The 14,211-nt window shown below is 31.9% G+C and overlaps 1 protein-coding gene and 1 pseudogene across 1 annotated transcript; one reads left to right on the top strand and one right to left on the bottom strand.

The window, feature by feature from the left end:
* Positions 1-6,470: 6,470 nt before the first annotated feature.
* LOC111412882 (pathogenesis-related protein 1A-like) lies at positions 6,471-7,576 on the top strand. The gene has a single exon (XM_023043750.1). It carries the CDS (start codon positions 6,728-6,730, stop codon positions 7,220-7,222), a length of 495 nt encoding a protein of 164 aa, XP_022899518.1. The 5' UTR covers positions 6,471-6,727; the 3' UTR covers positions 7,223-7,576.
* A 3,602-nt stretch (positions 7,577-11,178) lies between these two features.
* Positions 11,179-14,211, bottom strand: part of LOC111412750 — a 6,724-nt pseudogene continuing 3,691 nt past the window's right edge.

The raw sequence follows: 14,211 nt of genomic DNA, 5'->3' as shown, positions 1-14,211 counted from the left end.
AATTTTTTTTTTTTTTTTTTTTTTTTTTTTTTTTTTTTTTTTTTTTTTTTTTTTTTTTTTTTTTTTTTTTTTTTTTTTTTTTTTTTTTTTTTTTTTTTTTTTTTTTTTTTAAGTTGACACTTTTATAAGGAAAGTTAGGTCATGTTTGACCTACATTCTTTCAAAAAAAATATAATTTAAACAATGATTTAACATCATTTTAACCACGGATAATTAGTACAAAACGTCCCCACCTTTCAATGTTATTGTGCAAAACGTATTTGCCTTTCATTTTTTTGGCACTTTTATCCTTATCTTCACATTTTATTGCGAAAATCATCATTTTCATCAAATTTCTCGTGTAAAATGATAAATATACCCCATATTTAAATAAAACAATAAAACAGAAAAGAAAAGTTAAATAATAAATTGCAATTATACTCCCAAACTTTTTTAAAAAGTGCAAATGAATCCTAATAAATTATTAAAAGGGTAATTAGCACAAAACGTCTCTACCTTTTATTATTATTGTGCAAAACGTCTATACCTTTTATTTTTTGACATTGTCACCCTTATTTCATATTTCATTGCGAAAATCGTTATTTTCATCAATTTTCTTAATTAAAAGCTGTAGAATGACAAATATGCACCACTCTTTAAATACATAAAAATAAAAAAAGAACAAATTGCAATTATATTTTCAAAATTTTCAAAAAAATACAAATAAATTTCGAATAAATAATTAAAAGAGAAAGTGATTTTTGTTTTTTTAATTATTTATTTGGAATTTACTTGTATTTTTTTTTTTTGAAAATTTTGATAGTATAGTTTCAATTTATTCTTTATTTTTCTTTTCTTTATTTTTTTTAATTTAAAGAGGAGGGTATATTTGTCATTTCACAATTTTTAATTGAGAAAATGGTTGAAAATAATTATTTTTGCAATGAAAATAAGGGTAAAAATGTCAAAAAATAAAAGGTAGGGACGTTTTGCATAATAATAATGAAAGGTAGGGACGTTTTGTGCTAATTACTATTTTAATAATTAATTTGGACTCATTTGCACTTTTTAAAAAATTTTGGAAGTATGATTGTAATTTATTCTTAACTTTTCTTTTCTTTTCTTTTTTATGAATTTATTTAAATAGGGAGTACATTTGTCATTTTACACGAGAAATTTGACGAAAATGATGATTTTCGCAATAAAAGGTATTTATGTAAGGGTAAAAGTGCTAAAAAATGAAAGGTATGGACGTTTTGCACAATAATATTGAAAGAAAAGGAAGTTTTGTACTAATTACCCTTTCAACCACACATTTTTAGTAAAATATTATTACATGTAAATTTAAAATTTTCCTTTATTTTTTAACCATACATTTCAATCAATACACTATTCAAAAATACATTCTTATAAAAATAATGTGGCTCAAAAAAGAGCTTAATAATGCAATGGATGTTGAATGTAAAGGGAAAAGAGGGCCCTTGCTAGATTTCAAAGGACACATCGTACAAGCAGGATAAATTAGCTTTTAATTAATTTATAGAAACCCTAAACTTTAGCACTACTCACTCTGTTCTTTTATAGGACAGTGTATACAAAAACAAATGCAGATTCAAAATTAATTATGTCCAAAGGGGAAGTTCTTATGACTTTAGGGTTGCTTATAACTGTAAAAAATCTATTGCCTTTTTAATCTCCACAAGCTATTTGCAAGTTGCTTGAAGCTGAAATATATTTATCTAAATTATCTCCGTTGATCTCTTAATGATGATCAATAAATTCCACTCACTTAATCAGAACTTTTCCTCCTTAACTCACTAATATGGTAGCAAACTTTGATTAGTTAATTTATAACTGTATCTGTTATAGGGCGGTTATATTACCACCACAATTTTTATTTGATACATTACATTTTAGTTGCAGTTATGCTCCTCAAACATTGCTTATTGTATCAATTATTTTCTTAACTTTTTTTTTTTTAGTTAAATTATTATCTTCAATCTTTCATTAATTAGTACGTCCTATATATCAGAATATTTTGTTTTCATGCTTTGAAATGAGAGAAAAGTATTTTTTTTTTCAATTTTAATTAATTAATTTTTTTAAAAATATGATAGAAAAAATTAGTTGTTTTAAATTATTTCAATGAACTTTTGGACATAAAACTGTTATCAAATGCAAAACGTATTAACCAATAGAAAGTTTGATGATAATAATGATGTAAAAAATCGTTATGAATATAAGTGTTATAAAGAGCAAATATTAAGAATCGTAAGTGCAATTAAAATGTGGTGCAATAAATAAAAATTGTAGCTTGAATATAATTACTTTTGTTATATGTTTACTTATCTTGTTGAACTTCGCATCCTTCGTTCATTGGTTGAGAAGTCGTAAATACCATACTTGTTTATGTGCACTTTGATAATGGATTTGGTTGATGTGGAAAAGTTGATGAAAACTATATAGGCTCGCTAAGGTTATTGTGAATTCCTATATGATTTGTCTTATAGATGGTTAGCTGGCTTTGATACAGCGCACCTTGTGGGGATGTGGACTCGGTTTTATTCTATTATTTTAATTTATAATACAATCTATCGATGCCTAGTCTGTGGACCCCTTTCTAGCACATGCATGTCATGTAATTTTTTAAGATAACGTTTTTAACAAAGCCTTTCGCATGCAAGATGGAATCCATTTTTCAATCGTAAACTTAGCACATGCGAAATTTTCATAGATTTGTAGAGGCAAAACTTAAACTCAAATATTTTTTTCGACAAATAAACGACTTATAGATAAGTTTAAACTTAATATATATAATTTAGGATGCCTTTGTTTAAATGGTACAATCTTCAACCCTAATGAAACACCCCCTTTTCACCCTGTGGTGCTTATAAATATTGAACGTTGAACTCTTTCTTTCTCATCCACAGTCTAAACTCCTCTTCCCATCACAGAAAATCACAATGGCATTACTGAATTATACTACCTCGGTCTACTGGTTTAGCCCCAAATTACCTTGTTGGGCACCCACAGAACATGGGCTAAATTGGGCAGAACTCAGACAGTTTAGTAGACAGCAGACAGTTCACTGCAGGAGACAGTTTATGGGTTGCTCAACAGGAGATATATTCAGCGCAAAAATTGCCTATAATTTCTTTAGGCCTAAGGGTACATTCAAGATTTGGGGTACCGAAGTTTGAAAATCGTGCATTACTCCGAAGCATTCCTTTTTGCTTTGGTTAGGGGTTCAATCTAAACTCCTAACTAAAGAAAAATTGCAATTTTTGGATATTGATCGTAATTGTGTGTTTTGTGGGCATTTCGCGAAAACTTGCGACCATCTTTTCTTTAAATGCTCCTTCACATCTACCTTATGGGGGAATATTAGGCGATAGCTCGGCATCAAAAGATCTATGTTAACTCTTGCTAATGCTCTTAAGTAGTTGAAAAAGGAGGCCCGTGGGACGTCATAGCAAAGTAAAGTGAAGAGGATTGCTCTTCCGAGCACTGTATACTACATTTGGCTTACATGGAATAGGATTTTTGAAGACCTTTCACCTTACTTGGATTCCATCATGAGACAGATCAAGATGCACGTATACAAAGTTATGTTCTCTTTGTATCCGGATGTCTTGATCCATTTCGAATCCTTAGCGTCGGGTCATTGACTTCTTTTGCACTTCACTTATTTTGTATTTCCTGGAGATGCCCGGAGAATTGTATGTGACATTGGCTTTTGTTTGCCGGAAATGTCCGGTGTACTTGTATATGAATATTTTTTATTAATGATATTAACATTTATTGATAAAAAAAAAAATTGGATTCACATAATTTTTTTTTTTAATAAAAATAAGTAGACACAACTTGAATATATATATCATATAATTTGAAATTAATGATCGTCTTATTTAGCTAAAGAGACAAGATGGATTTTTTTTTTTTTTTTTGGAAAATTAATAGTTGACACTTTTATAAGGAAAGTTAGGCCATGTTTGTCCCACGTTCTTTCAAAAAAAATACATTTTTAAACAATAATTTGACATCATTTTAATTACGGGTAATTAGTACAAAACGTCCCCACCTTTCAATGTTATTATCTAAAACATACATGCCTTTCATTTTTTGACACTTTTACCCTTATCTTCACATTTTATTGCGAAAATCATCATTTTCATCAAATTTTTCGTGTAAAATAAAAAATATACCCCATATTTAAATAAAACAATAAAAAAAGAAAAGAAAAGTTAAATAATAAATTGCATTCACACTCCCAAACTTTTTTAAAAAGTGCAAATGAATCCTAATAAATTATTAAAAGGGTAACTAGCACAAAACGTCCCTACCATTTATTATTATTGTGTAAAGCTTTCATACCTTTTATTTTTTAACATTTTCACTCTTATTTCATATTTCATTGCGAAAATTGTTATTTTCATCAATTTTCTTAATTAAAAGCTGTAAAATAACAAATATACACCCCTCTTTAAATACATAAAAAAATAAAAATAAAAATAAAGAACAAATTGCAATTACATTTTCAAAATTTTTAAAAAAGTACAAATAAATTTCAAATAAATAATTAAAAAAGAAAGTGATTTTTGTTTTTTGAATTATTTATTTGGAATTTACTTGTATTTTTTTTTTAAAATTTTGATAGTATAGTTTCAATTTATCCTTTATTTTTTTTATTTAAAGAGGAGGGTATATATGTTATTTTACAATTTTTAATTGAGAAAATGGATGAAAATAATTATTTTTGCAATGAAATATGAAAATAGGGGTGAAAATATCAAAAAATAAAAGGTATGGACGTTTTGCACAATAATAATGAAAGACAGGGACGTTTTATGCTAATTACCCTTTTAATAATTTATTTGGACTTATTTACACTTTTTAAAAAAGTTTGAGAGTATGATTGTAATTTAGTCTTTAACTTTTATTTTCTTTTTTATGAATTTATTTAAATAGGGAGTATATTTGTCATTTTACACGAGAAATTTGATGGAAATGATGATTTTCGCAATAAAAGGTAAATATAAGGGTAAAAGTGCTAAAAAATAAAATGTAGGGACGTTTTGCACAATAATATTGAAAATAAGAAAGTTCTGTGCTAAATACCCTTTCAACTACATATTTTTCAATAAAATAATATTACACATAAATTTAAAACTTTTTCCTTATTTTTTAACCAAATATTTTTAATCAATATATTATTTAAAAATGCATTCTTATAAAAATAATGTGGTTCAGACAAGAGCTTAATAATGCAATGGACTTGAATGTAAATCGAAAAGAGGGACCTTGCTTTTCAAAGGACACATCGTACAAGCCATATAAATTTGCTTTTAATTAATTTATAGAAACCCTAAACTTTAGCACTACTCACTCTGTTCTTTTATAGGAAAGTGTATAGAAAACAAATGCAGATTCAAAATTAATTATGTCCAAAGGGGAAGTTCTTATGACTTTAGGGTTGCTTATAACTTTAAAAAATCTATTGCCTTTTTAATCTCCACAAGCTATCTGCAAGTTGCTTGAAGCTGAAGTATATTTATCAAAATTATCTCCGTTGATCTCTTAATGATGATCAATAAATTCCTTTCACTTAATCAGGACTTTTCCTCCTTAACTCACTAATATGGTGCTTAAAAAGTTGGAAGTGGAAAAATGATTATTTGAGAGGAAGCTATTCAAAGTTTGATTATCCTTGTCATTCTCAAGTGGCCCATATCTATAAATTTTCACAAAAACCTTGGATGTAAATGGTTCATTTGATTAATGCCATGTAGCAAATTTTGATTTGTTAATTTATAACTGAATCTATTATAGGGCAGTTATATTACCACCACAATTTTTATTTGATGTACCACATTTTAGTTGCAGTTATGCTCCTCAAACATTGCTTATTGTATCAATTATTTTCATAACTTTTTTTTCGTTAAATTCTTATCTTCAATCTTTCACTAATTAGTACGTCCTGTCTTTCATGATGATTTATATCAGAATATTTTATTTTCATGCTTTGAAATGAGAGAAAAGTATTTTTTTTTCAATTTTAATTAATTAATTTTTTAAAAATATGATAGAAAAAATAAGTTGTTTTAAATCATTTCAATGAACTTTTGGACAAAAAACTGTTATCAAATGCAAAATGTATTAAACTAATTGAAAGTTTGATGATAATAATGACGTGAAAAATTTTTATGAATATAAGTGTTATAATGAGCAAATATTAAGAATCGTAAGTGCAATTAAAATGTGGTGCAATAAATAAAAATTGTAGTGTGAATATAATTAGCCTCTGTTATATATTTACTCATCTTGTTGAACTTCGCATCCTTTGTTCATTGGTTGAGAAGTCATAAATACCATACTTGTTTATGTGCACTTTGATAATGGATTTGGTTGATGTGGAAAAGTTGATGAAATCTATATAGGCTGATAACGTTTTTAACAAAGCCTTTCGCATGCAAGATGGAATCCATTTTTCAATCGTAAACTTAGCACATGCGAAATTTTCATAGATGTGTAGAGGCAAAACTTAAACTCAAATATTTTTTTTCGACAAATAAACAACTTATAGATAAGTTTAAACTTAATATATATAATATAGGATGCCTTTGTTTAAATGGTACAATCTTCAACCCTAATGAAACACCCCCTTTTCACCCTGTGGTGCTTATAAATATTGAACGTTGAACTCTTTCTTTCTCATCCACAGTCTAAACTCCTCTTCCCATCACAGAAAATGACAATGGCATTACTCAAAATCTTCTTCTTCCTTCTCTGTTTCATAATGTTATCCCTTCTTGTCCCGTCTCACGCCCAAAACTCCAACCAAGACTACGTGAATGCCCACAACACGCCGCGTGGCCAAGTGGGCGTAGGGGTCGTAACATGGAACACAACACTTGAAACCTACGCACAGAACTACGCGAATCAAAGAAAGGGCGACTGCAATCTTGTCCACTCCTATGGTCCTTACGGCGAAAACCTGGCTAAGGGGAGTGCCTCCTCCTTCACAGGCACGGCCGCGGTTAACTTGTGGGTTGCGGAGAAGCAGTACTATAATTATGGTTCCAACACATGTGCAACTGGACAGCAGTGTGGACATTACACGCAGGTTGTCTGGAGGGATTCTGTCAGAATTGGATGTGCTAGGGTTAGTTGCAATAACGGATGGTATTATGTTATTTGCAGCTACGATCCTCCTGGTAACTGGCAGGGGGAGTGGCCATACTAGCTACAACAGTTTTTAACTAACTGTTTAAGCTAAATATTTGTATTATGTATATACTACAGTATGATGAATAAGCTGCTCGATATAGAGCACAAGTCATATAAAAATATTTTACAGCCTAATAAAAGTAGAGAGTCGAGAGATCCCGGCTGTGGACTTTCTCTCTTTGCATTTGTACTAACGAAGAGTCCTTCATCGCATTGGCTGGTGATACTTGTCAGTGTTCCGGTATGACGTGACACGAAACACGAATTACAAAGTCATCTTCAAGTAGAATTGCATCCATGTACGGATGCTAATTTATGAAAGCTTCTGTTTCATTTAGTGACAGGAGAAATAGTGTCACAATCTACTCTTTTGTTATGTATCTTGATGGAAAATTAGTGTATAATTATATTCATTTGCCAGAAATGGTGCGTGTAAATATAATTTAATCGTGATTTAGTGGTGAAAAACACCGGATAGAGTTTCAAGTTAATGAAACCAATATACACGCATTAAAATACGCACAAAATTGGGACATACTGAAACATAGAAAATGTAGTTATTAGAAGGAGATAAAATGAAAGGAGATATGTGATTGAAAATGTTTTTAAGATATATGTTGCCCCCTCACTGATATTGATATGATCAAATGAACGTTTGTCTTCAAGATACAATGTTTCTTCCAAACTTAAGATAACATACTATTAATTTTATCTGGTAAACCAAAACTTGACTATACTCTTCTAAATCGGATGCTATTGAATATGAATATATTAATTAATTGTAGTGAAAATGGAATTAGAAGGATCTAATTTATAGATTTCACTGTGAGTTTTCGAAATGATAGCATCTTTTGATACAATCTCATTTGGACCATTAGATCGCACCATTTCAAATTGGAATATGATTCGACGGCCTAGATGTACAGCACTCTAAATAATGGTCATGATTATTCATTTATACACTTCTTTGAATAGTCACACATAATTCAAAAATCATGATTCTTCAATATTTACCATTTCTATTTGAAAAGTCAGGTTTATTTATCACACCTATTAGAAACTTTTTCAACTAACACATTTTAATCGTTAACAGACTCAAAAAAATTATGATCATCCACATGAAGGAAAGAAATTGATCAAGAACAAGGAAGATGAAGAAAAGTACTATATGAAAGATAAGGCTTCATGATATAGGTAGTTTACATTTGAACTTTCCTTAGTAAGAATTTATCGGATTCACTTGTCTAATGAGCGAATGCAACATTTTAACCTGTCGACCATTACTGTAAGCCTGGATAATAGAACAAATAAATAGTCTCTCATAAGTGTATTATTTTTGGCCCTAAACCTTCTTGGGTTTTGCAATTGTGCCAGAGAATTCGTCTAAGCAATTTTTTTATTGAACTGGCCAAGTTCGTACAATTCTTTATTTGTACTGTTTATAAGATGTAGTCATCTTTAAAAATATAGCTTATCTCCAGTAATCTTTTGTAGGTAGAATAAGACAATCTTTCTGGAAAGGAGCTATAAAACATTGAATTGTGTCGATTCGTGCTAGCTTTAGGCCTTCACTTATTTGCATAATTGAAATGAGGAGTAAAAAAATCATAAGTGCTTCTCATAATGTCATTCATAAGTAGTTTTCTTGTTGCAACGAGTCCATGGGATCTCCATCCTCCTTATTAAGTTTCCATTAAGTTGACCCATTAATATTTTAAGCTTTAAACTAATTTTCCTTAATGCACAATCTATTGTCTCTAGATTACTTATTTGTAAACGAATCCACTAGATTATCATATGTTCATAAATTAACCAATATTGTTCCATTTGAGAGCAAATGTCAAATGATATTCAATCTATTACGTGTATGTCTAAACTTACCATGACGATAGATTTTGTGTCTTATTAAATATAACTAGTTATTACAATTAATTCAGATAATAGACACACAATCACCAATTAAGGAATCCTTCTAGAAAAATTTTGAAACCACGTGCTTATTTCTAGCTTTATCTAAAGTTTTAATTTGATCATCCAACTCAAAAGTTGTTTAAAGAAATTTTAAAACACAATTGCTCTAGTCATAGTTATAGTAAAACATATTTAGTAGTGTTTTTGAATCCTTGGTACTAAATAATCCAATTTAAATTATAATACAATTACTAATTTTCTTACCCAATTTAACTACTTTTGTTTTAGGGTCTGTCATCTTTGCATAGCATTTTTACATTTATAAGGGCTTTCAACCTTTCATCTTTATAGAAATATTTTGTATGATATATAAGGTATTAAGATGTAATTTCTAGGTAAAACTACCTTGACAATTCCTCAATTGGAGTGTAATATGCTGGTATTGCTACCCCCACAAAACTTGAGTTAAATCCGATGTTTGGTTGAGCATATAGTGCAAACAACCCTTACACCCATGATAAGTAAGATCAAGTTTAGCAACATAATATTCGTGCACTATTTTTGTTTTTTGTTTTAGTTCGATCATACCATTATTATGTTTATCTAGTGGATAAATACTTTATTCCATCTCTAGTCAGTATACAAATGACCAAGAATGTCAATGTATCTTGAGAGCTCATTCTCTATCACATTTAAGACTGCCAATTCACAAAATAGAAATGAAAAGTCATTTTTTTGTTCGTTTCAAAGATATTGCTGCCTCATTTTCTATTATGATTCACCAAACTTAAATTGGGCCATTGAAATTTGATCACAATCATCACATAGACCCAAATTCAATTTTCACGTAGCACCATATATTGATCGAGTCGAAAAATGGTTCACGAATATAACTATTGGGTTTTTGTGTGCAATACACGCACCTCCTCGACACACATTTTCCCATGGTTAAACAAAATTACAGGAGTTGGCAATTGCATGCAATTACAAAAACCCATTTGATTGTGGGTAGCCACTGTCACTGATAATAATAAATCCTGCATGGCGCGATAGAACTCGTCTCTCTAACATTGTGATTTTGTCATTCTCTTTATGAGATTCAAGGCCTTATCCTTGACAAGTTCATTAAGGCTTCATGAGGTGTCAACCAATTTATCATCACGGTATTTATAGACATTTTGAATCAATACATTTCCATGAAATAACACTTTTCAATTGAAAAGACACTTCTATATATATGATTTCAATGGATAAATATTGACAAGGCAAATTCAAGAAATTTCACACATTTTCCCCAAGTGTTCTAAAAAACGTAAAATATGGTTAGACGTGAAGGCCAATCTTAAAATTTTACGAGTCTAGATCAGTTTAGATGAGGTTTAGGAGTAAAAAAGAGTTTTTTTTTTTTTGAAGTTTTATTATCATTATAAATTTTTAGTCATTCTAAAAATCGTTTAATAATTAAAATAATACATACCAAACATCTAAAATTATAAAATATTATATTTATTTAATAATTTTTATAATTAATCAATTATACAATTTTCAAAGGAAAAACTTGAAACTAAATCAAATAAAGGCTTTTTTAAAATAGAAAAAATAAAATAATTAATAAAGCAGGCCTAGGCGTGATTAGGCAGTTAACTTAACAGTTGGCTACTTAATTTCACGCTTACTATCAAATGTCGAAGCACATGCTTTTTAGAACACTGTTTTTTCTTTTAGAAATAATCATATTTAAGAAAGTGAAAATCGTGTCGACATAGCCTCATAAATTTTCTCGTTAAAAATAGGTATCAGCGTCTAGGTTCAAGAGGAACGCACAATATTGAAGTTCTTAATCTTTCATAATAGGAACGCACAAAAGCCATATACTTTAAGTTGAATTTCAGCGAGAAAATAAGACAATACAAAGAGAAGAGAATTGTATTGAATAGTGTGATTTGCTTACAAGAGAGGTATCATATTTATAGCCTAATTTGAGAGGAATGTTTTCCTTTCTAACCAATATGGGACTAACTAACATTTACATTGTATATACATTAACAGCCCCCGTCAAACTCAAGGTGGTAAAATGGAGACCAACTTGAGTTTGGAAACTAAATCCTCAAGGCGTCCAGGAGGGTGCGTTTTAGTGAAGATATCAGCAGTTTGATCGACTGAAGAAACTGATAGCAGTCCAATAGTCCCATGGGTGAGATGATGACGTATAAAGTAACAATCAATTTCAATGTGTTTTGTGCGTTCATAGAATACATCATTGTGAGCAATTTGGATAGCACTTTGATTATCGTAGTTTATGATAGTGGCAGTAGAATGGGTGACGCCCATGTCTTCAAGTAACCAGTGAAGCCAAAGAAGTTCCTGAGTTTTATCAGCAAGGGCTTGATACTTAGCTTCTGTACTGGATCGAGCGACTACTGTTTGTTTCTTACTGTGTCAAGAAATAAGAGAATCACCAAGGAAGAAACAATACCCAGTGGTAGATCTACGATTAGTGGGGTTATCTGCCCAATCTGCATCTGAGTAGGCACGAAGTTCGAGTGAAGAGTGAGATGAGAAGTGGAGACCATGAAATAGGGTCCCTTTGATGTACCTGAGAATGCGAAGCACTGCAGCATAATAGGATGTGCAAGGAGCAGAGAGCAGTTAACTGACAATATGGACAGCATAAGAGATGTCAGGGCGAGTAACTGTAAGAAAAACAAGACTACCAACCAACTGGCGAAACAAGGTGGGGTCATCCAAAGGTGTACCATCTATGGGAGTGAGTTTAGAGTTGAGCTCTAGAGGAGTGGTACATGTCTTACTATCTGTGAGTCCCGCTCGAGTAAGAAGATTAGAAGCATACTTTGCTTGCGAAAGATAATATTCCTCAGAGTTAGAAGTGATCTCAAGTCCCAAAAAGTAACTAAGCTTTCGAAGATCTTTCATTTCGACATGTTGGCTGAGATAAGTCTTGAGATCCAAAATTCCAAATGTGTCATCACCAGTGATGATCATATCATACATAGAGGAGAAGAAGGATAGTAACCTAGTCTGTTTTGCGAATGAAAAGAGCAGAATCATGTGAGCTAGAAGTGAACCCAAAATCTCCAACAATGGTGTAGAACTTGGCAAACCAAACTCGAGGAGCTTGCTTGAGACCATAAAGAGCCTGACGAAGTTTGCAGACTTGATGCGGAAGATGATGAAAACCAGGAGGAGGGCGCATATAAACTTCTTCAGTAAGTTCACCATTAAGAAAAGCATTTTTCACATCCATCTGAAATATTCTCAATGACGGACGGCGGCAACTGCAATTAAGCTGTGAACTGAAGTGAGGCGGGCAACCGGGGTAAAGGTCTCCTCATAGTCAATCCCATACTCCTCGGTAAACCCTTTAGCTACTAAGCGAGCTTTGTATCGATCAATGGACCCATCAGAGTGAGTTTTGATATTGTAAACCCACTTGCACCCCATGGCATGTTTGCCTTTTGGTAGGTCCACTAAATCCCAAATGTGAGTGTTTTCGAGTGCCTGTAGTTCATCATTTATTACTTTCTTCCAAAGAGGATCAAAACTAGCTTCACGATAAGACTGAGGTTCATGGTGAGAAAGAATAGTAGAAAATACAACAAAGTCACAAAGATTAACAGAAGGAGTTTTTACCCAGTCACTTCATCGAGTAGGGAGATCAAAAGTCGTTGGAACGGATCCATCAGAAGAGACAAGTTTCTCAGAAGAAGGCAAGGTGGATAACTCAATTGAGGTATCTGTAGACATGTTAGTTGGTAACGACATATCTGAGAAAGAGATAGGATGTCTTGGTGGAGATGTTGACTCAGAAGAAGAGTTTGTCTTAGGAGTGTCAGGAAAAAGATCTGTGGAGAGGTCAGTGAATAGGATAGAGGTATTGTCATGTGACAGGTGAAACTTGGATATGGAGGTGAACATCTTGTGTTCCCAGCAAACGACATGACGAGATACTCGGAGACGTTTGGAGTAAGGATCCTAACATTTGTAGCCTTTGTGTTCAACATCATATCCCAAGAAGCAACATAGTCGAGATCTAGATTCCAATTTGGTACGCTCATGAGGCTGAAGAACAACAAAACAAGCACAACCGAATACCTTAAGAGTGTTATAGTCAGGAGGGTGACCATAAAGACGCTTAAATGGTGATTGATTCCCAATGATGGGAGAAGGCACGCGATTCTTGGTGTAAACAACTGTAAGAGCAGCTTCACCCCAAAAGCGTTCAGGACACGAAACAGATATGAGAAGAGCACGGACGGTATTGAGAATGTCTTGGTGTTTGCACTCAGCACGCCCATTTTGTTGAGAAGTGCCTGGACATGAACGATGAAGAAGAGTGCCATGTTGACGAAGAAAGGTAATGACTCTAGAGTCTGTGTATTCAGCAGCATTATCAGCATGAAACACTTTGATATTGCAAGAAAATTGAGTTTTTGACCATGGTAGCAAACTCAAGGTACAACTAGGGTAATTCAGATCGATTATGCATAAGAAATATCCAAGTGTAACGAGAGTAATCATTAATAAAAATTACAAAATATCTAGAGCCTCCCATAGTAGCAGTGGGAGATGGGCCCCAAACATCAGAGTGAATCAAATCAAATGGTGCAGAAGAAAATGAATCACTTTTGTGAAATGGCAATGCAGATTGTTTTGCAAGTTGACAAGGAAGACAATCAAATTGTTCTTTATTAACAAGCCCTAAATAACCACTAGATGCTAAAAATTGAAGATAACTAATAGAAGCATGACCCAGACGAGAATGCCAGAGACTGATGGATGGGGTAGATGAGACTGGGGCTGCTTTCTGAACTGATGAGGAAAAACGAGATGGAAGGTGAAGATTGATGAGCTCAAAGAGTCGTCCAACCTTACGGCCTATCCCAAGAGTTTGTCCCGTCTTTGGATCCTGCACACAATAACCAGAAGCAGAAAAGATGACAATTAGATCGAAGTCACATAATTGACCAACAGATATAAGATTGAGAGTGAATTGGGGAATACAATAAGTATCAGGAAGTGAAGTGTTTAATGTTGAGATTTTTTCGATATGACTCACGGTCATAGAAGAACCAT

This window comes from Olea europaea, chromosome 16, assembly GCF_002742605.1.
Source record: "Olea europaea var. sylvestris chromosome 16, O_europaea_v1, whole genome shotgun sequence".
Classification (NCBI taxonomy): Eukaryota; Viridiplantae; Streptophyta; class Magnoliopsida; order Lamiales; family Oleaceae; genus Olea; species Olea europaea.
The sequence above is the reverse complement of the archived record's forward strand: the minus strand, read 5'-3'. Positions and strand labels throughout refer to the sequence as shown.